Source organism: Diceros bicornis, chromosome 2 (assembly GCF_020826845.1).
Source record: "Diceros bicornis minor isolate mBicDic1 chromosome 2, mDicBic1.mat.cur, whole genome shotgun sequence".
Lineage (NCBI taxonomy): Eukaryota > Metazoa > Chordata > Mammalia > Perissodactyla > Rhinocerotidae > Diceros > Diceros bicornis.
This window is the reverse complement of record NC_080741.1, coordinates 53071604-53090442: the sequence shown is the minus strand read 5'-3', so window position 1 is coordinate 53090442 and position 18839 is coordinate 53071604. Positions and strand designations below refer to the sequence as shown.

The 18839-nt window shown below is 44.2% G+C and overlaps 1 protein-coding gene across 1 annotated transcript; it reads right to left on the bottom strand.

The window, feature by feature from the left end:
- Positions 1 to 7736: 7736 nt before the first annotated feature.
- PHF7 (PHD finger protein 7) lies at positions 7737 to 18547 on the bottom strand. The gene is made up of 10 exons (XM_058549720.1): positions 18323 to 18547; positions 17530 to 17582; positions 17035 to 17126; positions 11094 to 11195; positions 10612 to 10736; positions 9991 to 10150; positions 9307 to 9413; positions 8713 to 8829; positions 8160 to 8284; positions 7737 to 7963 (listed from the first exon to the last, which is right to left on the bottom strand). The coding sequence occupies exons 1-10, from the start codon at positions 18364 to 18366 to the stop codon at positions 7737 to 7739; spliced, it is 1152 nt and encodes a 383-aa protein (XP_058405703.1). The 5' UTR covers positions 18367 to 18547.
- Between the last annotated feature and the right edge of the window lie 292 nt (positions 18548 to 18839).

Sequence of the window (18839 nt, the reverse complement as noted above, 5' to 3'; positions counted from 1 at the left end):
TCGAGAAAGGGTCTAGTCAAGCATTTCCCAAAATGGTGGAAAATTGTCCTGTGGAACAGTTATCCCATGAGATCCTTCATGACAATGGTCAAATAAATATGGGGATTTCTGCCCCTAAGCCCCCATGGAGCTATGCATTGCCTGCTTGCTTGCCCTGTGAAATCCCTGAGAGGCCCGCAGTGATCTCTCCTTAATTTGAATGCCTACTATATGCTACATGATTCTCCAAAACATGTGGTCCTCTATCCGTTTTTCCCCTGGAGCAGTTAACATCTCATGTTTGTAATGTTTTGAAGAGTATACTTTGGGAAAATACTCATAGATTAATTCTCTCCTTTAAGACGTGAGATTAATGTATTAATCTCTGCCTTCTAAGCCTGTAAACTCTGGGGGTCCTGACCTCCCAGATGGAATAGCCACATCTTGGCTTCCCATGGCCAGCACCAGAGCAGGACCTGCCACTCCAGGGCCAGGGCTGCCAAGCTGCCAGCCTGCCGACCCTTGGGCCTAGACTCTGCCCTGCCTCTGGCTCCAGTCCTCCCATACTCAGCTTGCCTCACCAGCCCACTTCCTGCTCCTCCTGTGTCTGGCATGGTCCTCTGTGGAGGGCTAGGATTCACCTCAAGCCCGTGGCTGTCCTGCAGTCCAACAGACTAGTTTCTAAGGAAGGGTGGAGGGCAGGGAGGGGGCAGAATAAGGGAGCAAAACAGCCCTTTTCACTGTCTTAAATGGCTACTGTGCTTCCCTTTCACTCAGCTAAGCCCAGGTCATCAGACAACTCTAGAATCTCCCAATTGGAGGAGTGGGCAGGTAGCAGGCATCAGGAGCCTGGACTGCCCCCTGCCAGGCTGTCCTCCCCTTGGGCTGGCAGGGCCCCAGATGGAGCTAGAGCCAGGTAGGCCCCAGAGCATTCACTTGCACGCCTCTGCCAGTCCAACAAACTGATGTTGGTTGGACAGCCAGCCACATCACCTCTCAGAACTAAAGGCAGTTGCTCAGAAACAGCCCAATTTCCATCTGAGTAAAGGATCCACCCCAGCCTCACCCAAATCCTGGTCTACAGGGGCTCTCGAAAGGAGAAAGTTCAACACATACCAAGATAAAGTCCCAGGGTTTTCTGAGACTACAAACTTGGCACCAGTGTGGAGAGAGAATGAGTGGGTGGGGCTAGGTTTGGATCCAATAACTGATAAGGAGCTTAAGGATTGTTGGGCCCCCACCCTGGCCCCCCTTCCGGACTTGCCCACCCACTTGGTGTACAGGAGATGAGGCAATGGCAGTTGTGGCCCTGTGCCCACTTCCCACTGCCCAGCCCCTGCCTGCCTTTGCTGTGGGTACCACTGCTGGGCCCTCTCCCTTAGAGGCTGCGTCCTAATGAATCCTTTCACTTTCCCTGCTGGATTTTCATCAAGGAAACTCCTGGTTCCTCAATGCAGCCTTTAAAAAATCATTCTCCACTGAGGATGGGAAATGCTGCACAGTCTCCAGGGAGGCCTCAAAAGGGATGCCCGCCCTTATCCTCACACGAGGCCCCCAGCAGTCAGCTAGTAGCTTGCACTCAAGCGTTCTGCTGAGGGGGGACTCAGCTTTCCCCTAGGGAGAAAGATGACTGGAGTGCACCCTAATCCATCCCAACGGGGTGCATTTCACTGCTATGGGCATCCCATTGGGCAGAGAGGGAAGACCAGGGCAAAGGGGCAGTTGTGGACTGGCAAGGATGCCAAAGTGAATCAACAGAGTCCTAGAGCAGAGTCCAGGTGTCTGCCGTCAAATGGAGGGGACTGTACTAGGGACACTCAAAGCCCAGATTGGCCTGTTAGGAGGCAAGGGAGGCTTTGCTCTCACAGATAAAGGTATAGAAGAACGATGTGGCAGACCAGCAGCTTGCTTTATGGACATGACCTCATCTGTTCACTCTGCTCCACCCCCACCCCCAGCTGATAAGAATCTGGTGCTGTTTCCTGTAGTCCAAGGGTCTCAGACAATGGTGTGAATGGCTGGCCCTACTGGAAAGGACATTGTTCAGGGAAGAAAAAACAACACACCAGCACAAAGCCAGGGCAGGACCTGTCTAAATGTAAGGGTCTGTTTACAAATCCGTGATTTCCAAGGGGAGGAACACAATGGGGAATTGTTTTTCGGGAGGCTGGAGTCACCTCTAGAATGCTCCTGGGGGCTGGGGATGGCTTTGATGACCCAAACACACCTCAGATGCTCTGAGAGGGATGGACACTGATGGCGCAGATGCTTTCCTGTTTATCAGAGGTGCAGATGGGGCAGGGTCAAGAAACAAGTTTACACCAAAGACAAAAGGGAGGAGCTTCTGGGCCTCACTCCTTTCATCAGGGCCTCACGCTGTCACACGGCTCAGGGACCCCAGGGTTAGGGGGGGTTTGCTAGGGGGAAGCAAGAACAGGTTTTTGTTTTCTGAAAAACATCAACTCTTTGGTTTATGGCCTCCAATTGTCAAGTTGCTTTTTGGAAAAAAAGTAAAAGGCATGAAACTCTTGGAAATAGCTGACCCCTCTGGGATGGGGCTCCCTGGCTTAGTCACTAGGGAGCCTTCTCACACTTGGGGGCCCTCATGATGCTGCAACTCCCCTCCAGCCAGCCTGGGAACACACAGAGAGCTGACGCAGTGTCCGTGGCATCAGGGCCAATGGAGGTGCTGTTTCTCATAGCAACCTCCAGCCCTGCCCATAGGAGGTTAGAGCCTTTGAACCACCCACCAGAGGCTCTGATGTCAGTGTGTGTGTGTGTGTGTGTGTGTGTGTGTGTGTGTGTGTCTGTCGTAGGAGGGAGAGGCAGAAGAGGAACAGAACCACATCACCTATTCCCCTTGGGACTGGCAGTCCCGTTTTCAGGAGTAGGAGGAGGGCATCTGGGGTTAGAAGGGCCACTTTGGCTCTGGAGAGACCATGAAGGCAGTTCTGTTGGAGGATTTGACCTGTGATGGAAGTGTCATTAATAACTTTTATTCTAATCTCTAAACCCAGGAGCACACTTCATGAATAAACTCAAACGGACACGTTTAGAACAAGTGAAGATCAGTAAATCTAGTGCAATCCCAAAATTGAAGCAAGCTTTCATAAGCCATTCTCAACCTTCCAGGTCTGAAGGGTTATAATCTTCTTGCTCAATATGTTAACAGTGCCCTCTGGTGTTTGACAGCAAAACAATAAGCTTATGAATACAGGGTATGAGCACATCCATCAATTTAGTAGACATCAAACTGCCTCTGAATGTCGAGTCCCAAGCCAGACACCACAAGGGAAAGAAAGGTTAATAAGAGGGACAAGTCCCTGCCCTTAAGGGGCTTCCAACTGAGTAGGAGAGACGGATCCACAACAGTAGGACCAGATGGAGAAATGACACGAGCTATAACAGAGGTATAAGCAGAGCCCAGGGAGAGTGCCTAGGGATGAAGAAGTGGCCCTTAGGTGGGGTTCAACAGGCTGAGGATAGAGGTTAGGGCTCTCTATACTGCAGACCCCATGCTCAGGGCCCAGTATTCCAGGGTAGCCAGGGAAGAGTGCCCGTGGCTGGGGTGTCCTGGGAGATGTAACTATGTAGGGCCATATTTGTGGAAGGCCTTGGATGCCAATCTCAGCAGGGGCCACCCTAAGTAAAGAGCTAGTAGATGTTTTATGGTAATTAGCAGAGGGAAAAGGGTGGATGTGTCAACAAAGGAAAGGACATAGGTAACCATGAAGAAAGAAGGCTTTTGCTGCAGTCCTGTGAGGCACAGAGGTTTGAGCTGAGCACTGGCAATGGGATGGAGTGGAAGGCAAACATTTGACAAACAGTTAAATTGACAAGAAAGAAAGTGGATAAGCATAAAAGGAAGCAGAAGGAGATTCTGAAGTTTCTGGCCCTGGTTTATGGCTCCTACAAAGGTAAAGATTAGAGAAAGAAGAGCAGGTGCTTTGGGAATTTTTATTTAACGTCTATTTCTACCCTCCCCAAGTGAACTATTTGTTCTAGGTCCTAAGTTATAAAACAGTAATTAATTCTAATAGACATATAATTTGTGAAAACAGATATTTAAAATATACAAGATGAACCTGGAGCATCTTATAATGCCAAAAAGTAAAGAAGTGCTCAAAAAACGAAACAAAACACACAATAATGGGGGTATGTGAAAAGAACACAACAGCTCCCAATGGCCAAAAATAGAACAATTTTAGCAACAAAATAAATAAAGTAGTATTGGATTATAACCCAAAGTATACTATACATATCCATGAGTCCATATTGATATAAACAAATCATTGAAAAAATAAATAAGTGGGAGAGAATAGGTAAATTTCCCACAGAAAGAATTCCAAATAATTTATGTAGATACTCTGTCCTCAAGGAGGGAGGGGGCATAAATCCCTACTCATTAATTGTGGGATACACAGAGTAACTTCCTTCTAAAAGGTACAGTATGGAAAGGGGGGAAAAGGAGTAACTTTACAGTGGAAAAACAGACAAACACTACCTTGGCCAGATGATGAAGATCAACATCAATAGTGATGTCATGTTGATAGAATGTAACTTCGATATGATACAATGAAAATGGCACTTTATCTATGTGGTCTTCCTCCCTCAAACCCATAACCCTAGTCTAATCATGAGAAAAACATCAGAAAAATCCCAGTTGAGGCGCACTCTACAAAATACCTGACCAGTACTCCTCAAAACTGTCAAGGTCATCAAAAACAAGGAAAATCTGACAAACTGTTACAGCCAAGAGGAACCTAAGGAGACATGACGACTCAATGCAATGTGGTATCCTGGATGCGGTCCTAGAATAGAAAAAAGACATTAGGTAAAAACTAAGGAAATCTGAATAAAGTATGGGTTTTAGTTAACATTAATGTATCAATATTGGCTCATTAATTGTGACAAATGTACCATACTAATGTGAGATGTTACAAATGGAGGAAACTGGGTTTGGGATCTATGGGGACTCCCTGTACTATCTTCACACTTGTTCTGTAAATCTAAAACTATACTAAATTAAAAGTTTACTTAAGAAAAAAGCCTGGTTATTTAGAGGAGAATGACTAATTAGGCCCAGATGAAGAGTAGAACATTTCAAAGTTGGACTTCTCAGCTTACAAGAATGGGGTTGGCTATTAACATCAATGGAGAGTAAAGGTATAAAGATTAAGAAATAGTTAATAGGTGTGTGTGTGTGTGTGTGTGCGTGTGTGCATGCACGTGCATATGAACTGTTCTGCTAGGTACCTATGAGGCCACCTGCACACAGAGGTTGGGCAGCTGCATGTCTGTGTGACAAAAAGCACCCCTAAATCCCACCCCTGCCATAAGCTCCATCTCCCACCCACTGCAGCTGGAGTCCAGAGGGCACTGTTAGTGGACTATTACTTTCAGTTAAGATGGTGTTTCTCATACTTGTGTAGTATACAAATGGACTTTTTTTTTTGATGAGGAAGAGTGGCCCTGAGCTAATATCTGTTGCCAATCTTCCTCTTTTTGCTTGAGGAAGATCGACCCTGAGCTAGTATCTGTGCCAATCTTCCTCTATTTTTTGTATGTAGGATGCCACCACAACATGGCTTGATGAGCGATGTATAGGTCCGCACCCGGGATCCAAACCCACAAACCCAGGGCCATGGAAGCCAAGCGTGCAAACTTAACCACTATGCCACCAGGCCGGCCCCACAAATGGACTCTTTTTAAAGGAAAAGATATTACTCGAGGTGTCTGAGAATATGCCTGGTGACCCAACTTATAGAAAGTGTAGATTAAGAAACTAAAGTCTTAATCCTGGAAGTGTCTTTCAGTTGTGAATTATCACCGTAAGAGTTGAGTCTTTAGGATAGGTAAAATACTATCTGTCTTTGAAATGAAAATCCACAATTTAAAAACTCTCTTGTCACTTGCAGAGCTCTGACAAAGTGTCCTTGGATGCCCAGGTTAAGAAGCACAGCACTGAGTCATCAAACCCATGGGAGAGAAAATGAAGAAAAAAGCATAGTCGTAGGGAGCCCTGGGATGATAGCTGTGCAGTAGGCCCAGTGAACGGCCAGCTCAGAAGGAGTAGGCTCTGCGAGGCAGGTCTTCCAGGAAAGAAGTGCAACTGGTAGTGATTTGATGCTTGGCCTACCAAGAAAATTGTATTTTGAGGGAATTGATCATGTGGAACATTTGGGACAACTTAGCCATAGATACACAGCAAACTGAGCAAATAAAAAAGAGGCAGGTATTCATTTCAGGAAAAAAACGATGTACAGGAGAGGAAAACTAATCATAGTGTACTGCCTGGCTCGGTAGTAAACAGCATTTACATAGTCATAATAATGTAAACACTGAAGGTTAATTTAACAAAAATTGTGATGCAATTAAAAAAACAGAGAGAATGAAAATGAGAAGGCTTTAAAGGTGCTAGATCTTTATGTAATAATAACAGGAAGCCAATAATGTCTAAGTAATAAAGAAATGGCTAAAAAAGTAGAAAGTAGTTGCCTTTAGGGAATAGGACTCGAGGTAGGGAAGGGTGAGTCAAGAGACTATTTTTCATTATAACCCTTTTAGTACTTCTTATGACTTCTTAAAGTGTATGTTACTTTGCCTATATACTTTGATAATAAGAAAAGACACAAATCCCTCCCCCCATGTGATTCCAAGTGAATCTAGTGAAATCTGAAGGCGATCACTGTGCACACCTCACATGTAAGTCTCCATGAGTTAGCAACATTTGAACTGAGAACCCTGTCCTCCACCATTAGTGACAATGACTCAGGGAGACCCTGAGAACTCAGTATCTGGCAATGGTCCTGAACGTCCCCCACTAATTCAAATCCAATAAAATCATTAAAAGCAAACAAATGTGAGATTGGTCCTATTCAATTTCATGTTAGCTGCCTTGCTAACATGACTGCCCTGATATGGTTCCCTTACCCGAGATAGAAATGCCCGTGCCACCAGGCAGCGAGGGTTTGAGTGGAGGTATGTCTTTACTCAAGCTGAAGACCACACTGCCTGGAGTGAGTGGAGTCCCTTCTGCCCCATGTGAGCATGGCAGTCCCTGGCCTGTTGGAGTCCAGGGCCCTAAGCTTTGCAACAGTGACCTATTCTCAGTCCAGTGTGGACTCCTTTGCTGGCTCACCTCTCTGATGAGAACCTGTGTGTTTATTTGCACAATGATGAAATCTCTGTCCCAGTAAAGTCACTTTTCCTGCAAACTACTTCCCTCCAAAGCAACGTGTTGATGTTCTAAGTTGAAAGTTCTACATTTAATTCACTGAATTTTATAGATTAGAAGGATGAGTTTTCCTATGCTCTTACTCTACCCTCCAGATTCCTTAGTATGCTAGATAAATTCCGGAGTGAATTTATAAGGAGACACTAATGGAGAGAAAACCTTTATTTGCATAATGACAAACGTGAGGGAAGTAGGAAGAGGCATATGAGAAGCAGATTAAGGTGGAAGAATCTCAGTGGAAGAGGAAGAGAAGAAAGGGCCCTCTGGGAATCAGGCAGAAAAAACAGAGGTGCTTTCATAGCCACAAACGTGTTCTGTGGTCGACATCTGGACTCTGTTCTGTCCTCATGCTCCCCTGAGACTTCTCTTTCCTTGGTTCGTAGTCTCACTGCTGGCCTTTTTCTTTGTCTCACAGTCCCACAGTGAGACTGTGAGCTCCCTGTGGAGCTTCGTTCCCCAAACCCGATGGAAGAGCACAGCTTCATACCCAAATGTGCTTGGTAAGGCTACTCAGAAGCTGTTACTTGGATTTTTTGCAGTAATGAGTGATTTTGACACCCTTGGACCGCCAGGAGTGGCCCCTCCTGCCACCAGAGGACTCTGGTTTTTCTAATAAGGAAGGTCCTGACCAATCAGTCCAAGAAGGGCCTGGATTCTCTTCCAGGCTGGTGTCTCTGCAGAAATGCCCCCCGGATTGCAAGGTGCTGCTGCAGCAAGGGCTGTCACCTGAGTTTTCAGGTGTGTAGTCTGCAGTGAAAGAAAGGCGGGAGAGGACAACTCAACCCTCTGTCTCTCCCAGTCGCTGGTCCTTAAGCCCCTTCCTAGCCACTTTCCTTTCCAAACTAAAGGCACCAACTGAAAGTCCCCATCTGGTGGCAAGGCCTTCTCCTTTCTCATGCACCACAGGTCTCCCCCTGCCCACCCCAGTTCCCTCCAGTCCCACCTGTGGCTTCAGCAGAAGGTGTACACTCTTCACACTCCCATTTCTTACTGTTGGATCTAAGAGAGGAGCAGTCTTTATGGGTTCCGTGGGATCCACACGTAGCACACAGAATGAGGCACCACCTCCTACAGGAAGAGCCAAGGAAGGGTTGTGGGGACAAACAGAACACTAACTACCACTCTCGGGATGTTTGCTACTGGCCAGGCCTTTACTGAGGGCTTCCCAGGCATTTTTTTACTGTACATTTTACCCAGGACATATGTGTGGCTGTCCCAGGACCCCGCAGCCAGGCACAGACACTCAAAAGGTAGATTTGGAAAGCAATTGGCCCTGAGTGTCTCTCCACTGGGCACAAGGGGAAGCAGATCCTGCAGAGAGACCTGTTCACTTGCACTTGAGTGAGTCCCAGGCTGGTCAAGAATGGGACTTAGCAATTGTCTTCACCCTGAGGTCTGCAGAGAAAAGTGAGTTTCTTGCTTCTAATAACTGTGCCAAGGTCTAACACTAAGATGGCACCGATGAGAGATCTTTCTAGCCAGGAGCCTTTTCCTACCCTTCGTCCTCAAAGCTGTCTCTGCCTTGTTCATACAGACAGATGGGGGCATCACAATGCTGATAGCGCTGATACAAATCTGAGAAAGCCCCTGGCTCGAGTTCCCAGGCAGCATCTCTGCAGTGGGAAAAGAAACAGTGAGTAAGGGACACATAATTGATTGGTGAAACCTTTGTCCACCTGGGATGAAGTAGGAAGGACTGAAGCTAGCACAGCAAGAGAGTTCAACAGGCTGCCTGAGTACTTTCAACAAGGCTGGGCAAGTGGCCTGGCAGTGGAAGAGGGTTGAAGCAAGAGAGTAGAATGTAGGGGTTCCTTAGTTCCACGCTGGAACTCAAGAACCCAATCCCCCAGGGAATTCTGATCCCCAAAGCATCCTTTTCAGAAACATGCCTATCCCCCCACCCTCACTTCCCCCACCCTGCTTTCTTTGATAATTGAAAAGTTCTCCCTCCACCCCTTCCTTCTCTCTTCACTGTATGTCAATGCCTTGGCTGCTTCTTCATTCTCTGAACTATTCTCACACTCACCTCCTCTCTAGAAATCTAGGCAACCCACTCCCTGGCTCAATTCCTGCTTTAGAGTTTCCACTACCTGTCTGGAATATGAATTCCCATTCTTAGCATTTCTTGAGGAAACTCTTCTCGATTGTTACACTGTGGACATTTGAAGAAATGCTTTGCTGATGTGTGGGCATATTTCTGTAAGAGAAACACGGAAGAGCTTTGTGTTTGTAAAAGCACTATCTTTGATCACCTTCTTTCCGCCTCCACCCTCATCTCACAAAGAGGATGTTGCTAAGAGAGCTTGACCGGGGGTTACAGGAAAAGAAGTTTGGGTGGGCTAGGGTGAGGGCTGCAAATCCGGGTGTCAGACCAGGGGCCAAAAGCTCAAGAGAGCTCCCAGGAGTGCCTCAGCTGTCATCTCTGACCATGGGGCTTGGCAGTGCTGACTGAGGAGGGATCAAGTACGTGGATACGTGTTTCCCTTTCCTTCCATCCCAGGAAGCAAGGCTGATTTTGAGGCTACTTGACTCTTTCTAGGATGAGTTCATTTGCTTTGGCCACCCTGAGGATTTTGCTCAGTCTAAATCTTGTCACGGAGGTCCTACAGGTCAAGAGTGACCAGAGACTGGGCTGACTTCCTCTGACTGCCTGGAACTAGCCCTGCATACAGGCCTCCAGCATGGAGCACAGAAGCCAGAGATTGCCTGAGCATTCCCAGGATGCTCTGAACTAGGGCAATTGTGGAAGGTCCCCAGGGCAGAGAAAGCCCCACCTGTATGCACTTGCGGTGGTAGATAGTCTGACTACAACATGGGCTCTGGATGTTTTCAACACTTGCTTGAGATAAGTTTTCACAACACAAGACGCAGCTTTCCTCCTCTACATTCTCCTGTTGGATGTCCTGTTTTGGGCGATGTTTTCCACAAAATGATCTGTGGCAGAGTAAACAGACTCGGTTTCTGGTTTGTCGTTGATACAGTTTTCCAGCTACCCGGCCTAGGAAGGGCAGCCACCACCTAGGCGATGCCCAGTGAACATCCACACTCATGGAGAGGAGGAGGAGCAAGGTGAAGAACAGCCATGTGCCTTCTCACAGCTGCTTTCCCACTGAGAAAAGCTCCCGGCACTGTCTCCAAAGCCTTGCTTCCTGAAAGCCCCACTTAGTTCTGAGCAGCTGTCTAAGAACCCCAGCTGTTTGTAATTTAAGAAGGGGATGGGAAGCAAGAAGTAACCCCTGTGAAATCTCCAAGACACTGTTTCTCATTATTGAATGGAGGGACAGATTCACTGGTGAATCAAAACAGGCCCATGAGAACCAGACTCTGATTTCATTAATGGCTAATTAATACCAAGTTGCAAAAGAGCAGCCTGACTTTTCCCCTTCATCACTCACTTGTACTCTCCAAAAAACTGTGAAAGGCAACCCCTTTCTTGGCCACAAGGAAGATGGAAGCTTCTGACGCACTGATCCTTCTGGCAGTTGATGGCAGCTCCCTTTTTCTTGCACACAAAGCAGATCTGCAAATGAGATCCCAGGCTCAGGGCCCCAAGAAAGACAGACAGACATTCTGTGGCACATCAGTCTATGGAATGGAAAGCCATTCCCTTTCCTCAGTGAACCTGAAAGCTCTGGGGCACCCTGAAGCTGAGCTTCAAGCACTGAATTCTTTTTTGTTTTCCCAGGATATTTCTCCCTCTCCTCACTTAGGAAACTACACTCCAGAGAAGCATAGAACTTAAGAGAAGGACCAGTTGGGAAATCCAAGAGTCCTTTGACTTCTAAACTACCAACTAGGGAAAAGAACAGAAACAGGGATGATGAGAGAGCTATGAGAAGAGGCCTACCCCAAGGCCCCCATTTCAGGGGATTCTAACCTTCCTAGAAGCCCGGGCTGCCTCCTTTTTGATGTCTTCAGGCAGGAATCCATAGAAACCTCTGTTGGACTGGCCCCTCTGAGGCAGCTTGCTAGATAGGATCTAGGGGGGCAGCAGAACCAGGCTGTCAACATTGATGATCAGTGAAACAGTCTAGCGGGGTGAGGAGGATGACAGGGTGAGAGAGCTAAGAAATAGAGTGTGGTAGAATATATATGCATTTATAGGGTAATTTACTTAACAAAGGCTTACATAGCATTAACTACATATTGGGTACTCTAAGAGCTTTTCAAATATTAACTCATTTAATCCCTATAACAACCTTAAGAGGTAGGTACCATCATCATCCCCATTTTATAGGAGAGATCATGTGACTTGCTCAAGGCCACAGAACTCCAGACCCTGGCTTCTGACCCACCTTTGTGCTACACTGCCTCTCATTTACGGAGGACTGCTTTTGGGTGCTGAGCACTTTGGGGAAACACTCCCTGTATATGGACTTATTTTATGTCCACCACAACCCTGTGATACAAATGCTATTGTCATCCTCATCTTACAGAGGAGGCTACTGAGGTGTAGTGCGCTAAGTGACACGGCTGGGGTCACTCAGCAAGGAAGCAGCAGAGCCAGCATTCACATCCAGGCCCATGGAACCCACACTCTTACCCCTACCACTGTACTGCCCCTCAGTGCAGAATAAATACTCTTTTCAGAGTATATTCTCTACAGAAGGGAAACAGGGCTTTAAAATCTCCTGACTATAGTCATTCTGCCTTATAGGCAAAGAATTGAATTTTTCTTTAAAAACACACTTTAAAAGGCCTTTGGTTTCTTTTTTTTCCTTTTTTTTTGCGAGGAAGATCAGCCCTGAGCTAACATCCATGCTAATCCTCCTCTTTTTGCTGAGGAAGACCAGCTCTGAGCTAACATCTATTGCCAATCCTCCTCCTTTTTTTTCCCCCAAAGGCCCTGTAGATAGTCGTATGTCATAGCTGCACATCCTTCTAGTTGCTGTATGTGGGACGTGGCCTCAGCGTGGTCGGACAAGCGGTGCATCGGTGCGCGCCCGGGATCCGAACCCTGGCTGCCAGGAGCGGAGCACGCGCACTTAACCGCTAAGCCACGGGGCCGGCCCAGGGCCTTTTGTTTCTGAAAAGCACGCAAAGCAGAGTGTAAAATGGGAAATCAAGGAAAAAGAAGCTACACTGCTATATACCCATAAACAATGTATGTGTACTATATTGGAAGAATGTCAGCACCCCAGCCCCACCCCAAGAATCTTCCAAAAATATTGGGGAGGGTGCTGGATTTCCTGCAGTAATTACATGTAACGTGCAATGGGGGCTCAGGTTATTTTATTTTTAATTTTTTTTGTGTGAGGAAAATTAGCCCTCAGCTAACATCTGTTGCCAATCCTCTTCTTTTTTGCTGAGGAAGACTGGCCCTGGGCTAACATCTGTGTCCATCTTCCTCTACTTTACGTGGGATGCCGCCACAGCATGGCCTGACAAGCAGTGCGTTGGTGTGCGCCCAGGATCTGAATCTGTGAACCCCAGGGTGCTGAAGCGGAGCGCGCGAACTTAACCACTCCACCACCAAGCCGGCCCAGGTTATTTTATTTTAACATTTTAGAAAAGACGACCTTACAAGGTTAGAGGACTTGAGGACACTTGGATTATAGCTATATGTTCCCAATTAGGCTTAAAACATATCTATTTTAATACTAATTATTGCAGGGCTTTAGGACTATATGAGTAATTTCTGTTATATTTATACTTATAAGTATTATTAATGTTTTTTACAATGAGCATGTTATTACTTCTATAAACATAAAAATCAACAGTGAAAGATTAGAAACAATGTAAATGTCCTTTAATAGGGGTTTGTTTTAATACTTTTGGGCACACCTATACCATGGAATACCAATTAGGTATTAAAAAAAAAAAACTAGATCAATATGACCTATATAGAAAGATCTCCATAAGTATATGAGGTAAAAAAAGAAAAATACAAAACACTGTGTATAGTAGGTTTATTTTTATGTTGAAAATGTATATGCTTATAAATGCATTGAAATTAAACAAGACCTGACACCAAAACCAGACAGGACTTACAAGAGAGGAAAATCACAGACCGATCTCTCTCATGAGCATAGATGAAAAAATGAAACAAAATATTAACAAATTAAATCCAGCACCATATAAAAAGGATAATACATCATGATTAACAGGGTTTATACCAGAAATGCAAGGTTAGTTTCACATTTAAGAATTCAATTGATGTAACAAACCACATTAACAAAATAAAGAAGAAAAATCATGATCATCTTAATAGATGCAGAAAAAGCACCTGACAAAAACAACATACATTTATGATACCCTCAGCAAACTAGAACTAAAGGAGAACTTCTCAATCTGATGAAAAACATTTATGAAAAACCTACAGCTAACATCATATTTTAATGGTGAAAATTGGATGCTGCCCTCTGATATTGGAAACAAGACAAGGATATTCACTCACATAACTTCTATTCAACACTAGATTGAAGGACCTAGCTAGCTAGTACAATAAGGCAAGAAGAATTAGAAGACATAAAGATGGGAAAGGAAGAGGTAGAACCGTCTTTATTCACACACAACATGATTGTATACACATGAAATCCTAAGGCACTTACAAAAAAAATAAAAACAACTACTGAACTTTATTAATAAGTGAATTTAACAAGATTGCAGGATACAAAATCAATGTACAAAAATAAATTGCATTTCTATATACCAGCAACACACTTGAAAATAAAATTTAAAAATACCATTTACAATAGCACAAAAAAATCACAAAATATTCAGGAACACATTTAACAAAAAATGTGCAAGACGTCTTCACTAAAAACAAATATTGCTGATGCAGGGGGCCGGCCCGGTGGCGCAAGTGGTTAAGTGCGCGCGCTCCGCTGCAGCAGCCAGGGGTTCGCCGGTTTGGATCCTGGGCGCACACCGACACACCGCTTGTCAAACCATGCTGTGGAGGCGTCCCATATAAAGTAGAGGAAGATGGGCATGGATGTTAGCTCAAGGCCAGTCTTCCTCAGCAAAAAGAGGAGGATTAGCAGACGTTAGCTCAGGGCTGATCTTCCTCACACACAAAAAAATATATTGCTGTGGTAAAATTTTAAAAGAACCAAATAAATAAATAAATGGGGAAATATATCACATTCACGGCTTGCAAGACTCAATATTATTTGTCAATTCTTCCCAAATTGATCTATAAATTCAATGCAATCCCAATCATAATCCCAACCGGCTTTTTTTTTAAAGAAAAATTGACAAGCTAAATATAAAATTTATATGGAAAAGGAAAGGACCTGATAACCAAAACAATCTTGGAAAGGACTGCAGAACTTACAATAGTTAATTTCAAGACACTATAAAGCCACAATAATCAAGACAGTGCAGTATTTGTGTAAGGATCAATGCACAGATCAATGACATAAAATAGATCATCTAGATCCACAGATATATGGTCAACTGATTTTGACAAAGGCACAGAGGTAACTCAACGGGTAGGTAAAGATTTCCTGGGACACCCAAACAAGCATTAACCATAAAAGAAAAAATTCATAAACTGGACTTCATCAAAATTAAAAACTTTTATTCTGGGGCCGGTCCCGTGGCTTAGTGGTTAAGTGCGCGCGCTCCGCTACTGGTGGCCCAGGTTTGGACCCTGAGCGCGCACCGACGCACCACTTCTCCAGCCATGCTGAGGCGGCGTCCCACGTACAGCAACTAGAAGGATGTGCAACTATGACATACAACTATCTACTGGGGCTTTGGGGAAAAAAAAACAAAGGAGGAGGATTGGCAATAGATGTTAGCTCAGAGCCGGTCTTCCTCAGCAAAAAGAGGAGGATTAGCATGGACGTTAGCTCAGGGCTGATCTTCCTCACAAATAAATAAATAAACAAACTTTTGTTCTTCGAAGGACATCATTAAAAAAATGAAAAAGACAAGCCACAGACTGGGAGAAAACAGTCATAATACACATATCTGAAAAACGATATGTATCCAGAATATATAAAGAACTCTTACAACTCAATAAGACAAAACAACCCAACTTTTAAAATGCACAGGGGGCCAGCCCGGTGGCACATCGGTTAAGTGCGCGTGCTCCGCTTTGGCAGCCCAGGGTTTGCAGGTTCAGATCCTGGGTACACACCGACGCACCGCTTGTCAAGCCATGCTGTGGTGGCGTCCCACATAAAGTGGAGGAAGATGGGCATAGATGTTAGCCCAGGGCCAGTCTTCCTTGGCAAAAAGAGGAGGATTAGCAACAGATGCTAGCTCTGGGCTAATCTTCCTCACACACACAAAAATTAAATTAAATAAAAAAAATTGAAAAAAACAAAATAAAATGGACAAAATATTTGTATAGAGACTTCACAAAAGAAAATGTGTGAATGGCCAATAAGCACTTGAAAAGAAGCTCAAAATTTTAATTCATCAGAGAAATACAAACGAAAACCACAATGAGATACCAATACACACCTAGTAGAAGAGCTAAAATTAAAAAGATTGATGGGGCCAGCCCCTGCGGCTTAGCGGTTAAGTGCGCGCGCTCTGCTACTGGTGGCCCGGGTTCGGATCCCGGCGTGCACCGACGCACCACTTGTCTGGCCATGCTGAGGCGGCATCCCACATACAGCAACTAGAAGGATGTGCAACTATGAGATACAACTATCTACTGGGGCCTTGGGGAGAAAACAGGGAGAAAAAAAGGAGGAGGATTGGCAACAGATGTTAGCTCATAGCCGGTCTTCCTTAGCAAAAAGAGGAGGATTGGCATGGATGTTACCTCAGGGCTGATCTTCCTCACACACACACACACACACACACACACAAAGACAGCAGCACCTAAAAAAAAAAAAAAGATTGACAATATCAAGTTTTGGCAAGATTATTGTGCAACTGGAACTCACATAAATTGCTAGCGGGAGTGTAAACTGGTACAACCACTTCGGAAAGTGATTTGGCAACTTCACATAAAGTTAAACATACAGTTAGCATACAACCAGTAATTCTACTCCTAGGCATTTGCCCAAGAGAAGTGAAAACACATGTTCCCAAAAAGGCTTGTACATGAATGTTCATAGCAGCTTTATTCATAATAGCCCCCAAATGGAAACAATTCAAATGTCCATCAACAGGTGGATAAATAAGCAAACTATAATATATTCATACAACAGAATACTACTAGGCAATAAAAAGGCACAAGCTACCAACGCATGCTACAACACAGATGAATCTCCAAAACACTGTGTTGAGTGAAAGAAGCCAGATACAAAAGAGTACAAACTGTATGATTCCATTTATATGAAGTATAAAAGCAGGCAAGAGTAATCTATAAATCAGAACTGTGATTATCTCTGAGGGGCTTGACTGGAAGAGGGCAAGAGGGAACTTTCTGGGGTGATGGAAGTATTTATTTTTATTGGGGCAGTGTTTACATATGGATATACATTATATCCCCACGATTTATGAGTTTATCAAAACTCATCAAATTGTACACTTAAAATGGGTGCATTCTATAGTATGCAAATTATACCAAATAAAAAAAGAATACTGGGAAAAGTATTCTTTTCCAGTATTCCAGTATACCAGAAAAAGTAACTGGAAGGACTGTTGATAGCATTTGAGTCTGGGCAGAGGGAGAAGGGTTGGGAATACGGTTTTGAGAAGAAACTTTTTATCATACATACTTTATACTGTTAGGATTTTATACTAGGTATATATAGTGCTTTTTAAAAATTAGATTTTAAAAGAGAAAAGTTATTAAGAAAAACAAACAAACAAACAGGGCTATGGATCTGAGGCTGGAGGCAAAACGGAGAAGAGACTGTATAGCAAAAGCCCTGGGACATTCAAAGCAAAGGGGGCCTTATACTCACAAGACAGAAATAATGCACGCTGAGATCACCTTTCTGAAGAAATTCCCCTAATTTTTCGGGATCCCCAGGTTCTCGAAGGCATAGCCGGCAAACTGGAAGAGAGAATGTTAAGAATTCATTTTGGGAGCATAACCATCTCTCTAAGTGCAAGAAGGAGTAGAGTATTGGGAAGAGGGTCAGTTTGACAAGGAGGGAGGTTGGGGATGAAGTGTTATTTGGTATCAGTTAGGTCTTTATATAATTTTGGCCATATTTGAAGGAGATGGCTGCAACTACTCACTTCATATACTTTTGTCTCAAGTGGCTTTAATTAACTTATTTCTTGAACTTTGGATGTGACATTTAAAAATTATGAACCCTGAGTTCTTCAGGATCTTAGAGAATTTGGGAAGGAAGTAGGATTGACAGGGAGAGGAACAAGTTTGCTGCCCTACACAGGTGGCCTTTGCTGAGGTTGGGAGACAGCGGCTGAACAGAACCTCCGGTCTTTCTTACCAGGCCCTAAAGATGGCTTCCTCTGGATTACCCTCCTTGTCTTGGCAGATTTTCTACAAAAGAGATGGTGGTCTTTGAGGATCCTGTTGATACCCCTTGCAACATTTCTCTCAAAATGCCATCCATGGGTCTGATAAAGGACCAAAATATCTAAAGGCTAAGACATCAGTTTCTTTTTCTATTTCATATTTTTTGAAAGCACAAAAAATACCCACTGAATTACTTGAATTACATGAGATTGTAACCATTTCTCTGTTCCTAGTGCCTGTAGTGCCTGTGCTGAGTGAATGAATATAAGAGCAAACCCCCTTTTACTCTTTTACTGTTTCTCCTGCCACCTACTTTGATCTCAGGTGGTACCACGTTCACAAAGCACAACAAAATACTAAAATTGATTAAGAATTTCCTATTGCTAGGCAATATTCTTGGCTCTTTACATGTATTAGTTCAATGACTCTACAGAATGCTCTAAAAAGTGGGTGCTATTATTATGCATATTTTCCAGATGAGGAAACTGAGGCATAAAGAAATGAAGTAACCTGTCCCAGGTCACCTAGTTAGCAAGTGTTAGAGCTAGGATATGAATCTAGCCAATAGGGCTCCAGAGCCAGAACCTTACTACTCAGGACAGCCCTGGGAGGACAGGTTACTGAGCAGCTTCTAGGGGACCACTGGTGTGTGCTTTCACCATACCCAACCCTAGCTCTCAAGACCGTGCAAAGGGGGCAAAAAGTGCAGCATACCACAGGCCATTGGACAATTTCCCCAAACTCTCCTTTGTCACCTAATCTACCTCAATCTTTGACATTCCTTCTTCTTTTCTTTTACAGTCTTCATTCGTTACTGCCTTTCTATCTTGAATTCTTCTGTACTATTATGAGGACAATACAGGCTCTGCCAGCTATAAATATAAACAAGTCAGCAACTTAATTGTACATTTGGTTATCAAGGTCCACATGGTCAAAGCAACAATGCACTTCACCTCCAACCCACGTGACAGAATAAAGGGGACCCGCCCAGTATCAACAATTATTTGATAATTATTATTAAATAATTATTAATTATAATAATTATATTTAATAACTATTATAGTGCATCAAGAACTATTCTAGGTATTTTACATGTGTTAACTCACAAAATCCTCATGTAGTAGGTACCATTTTATCCCCATTTTCAAGATGAGGAGACTGAGGCACAGAAAGGTCACAGAGAAGCCAAGGTCAGAGTTCCTGCTATCACACAGCAGTATAAGAACTTGGAACCATTGCTTGAACTGGCTAAATGGTTCTTTGTGCCTAGTAAATGCATGA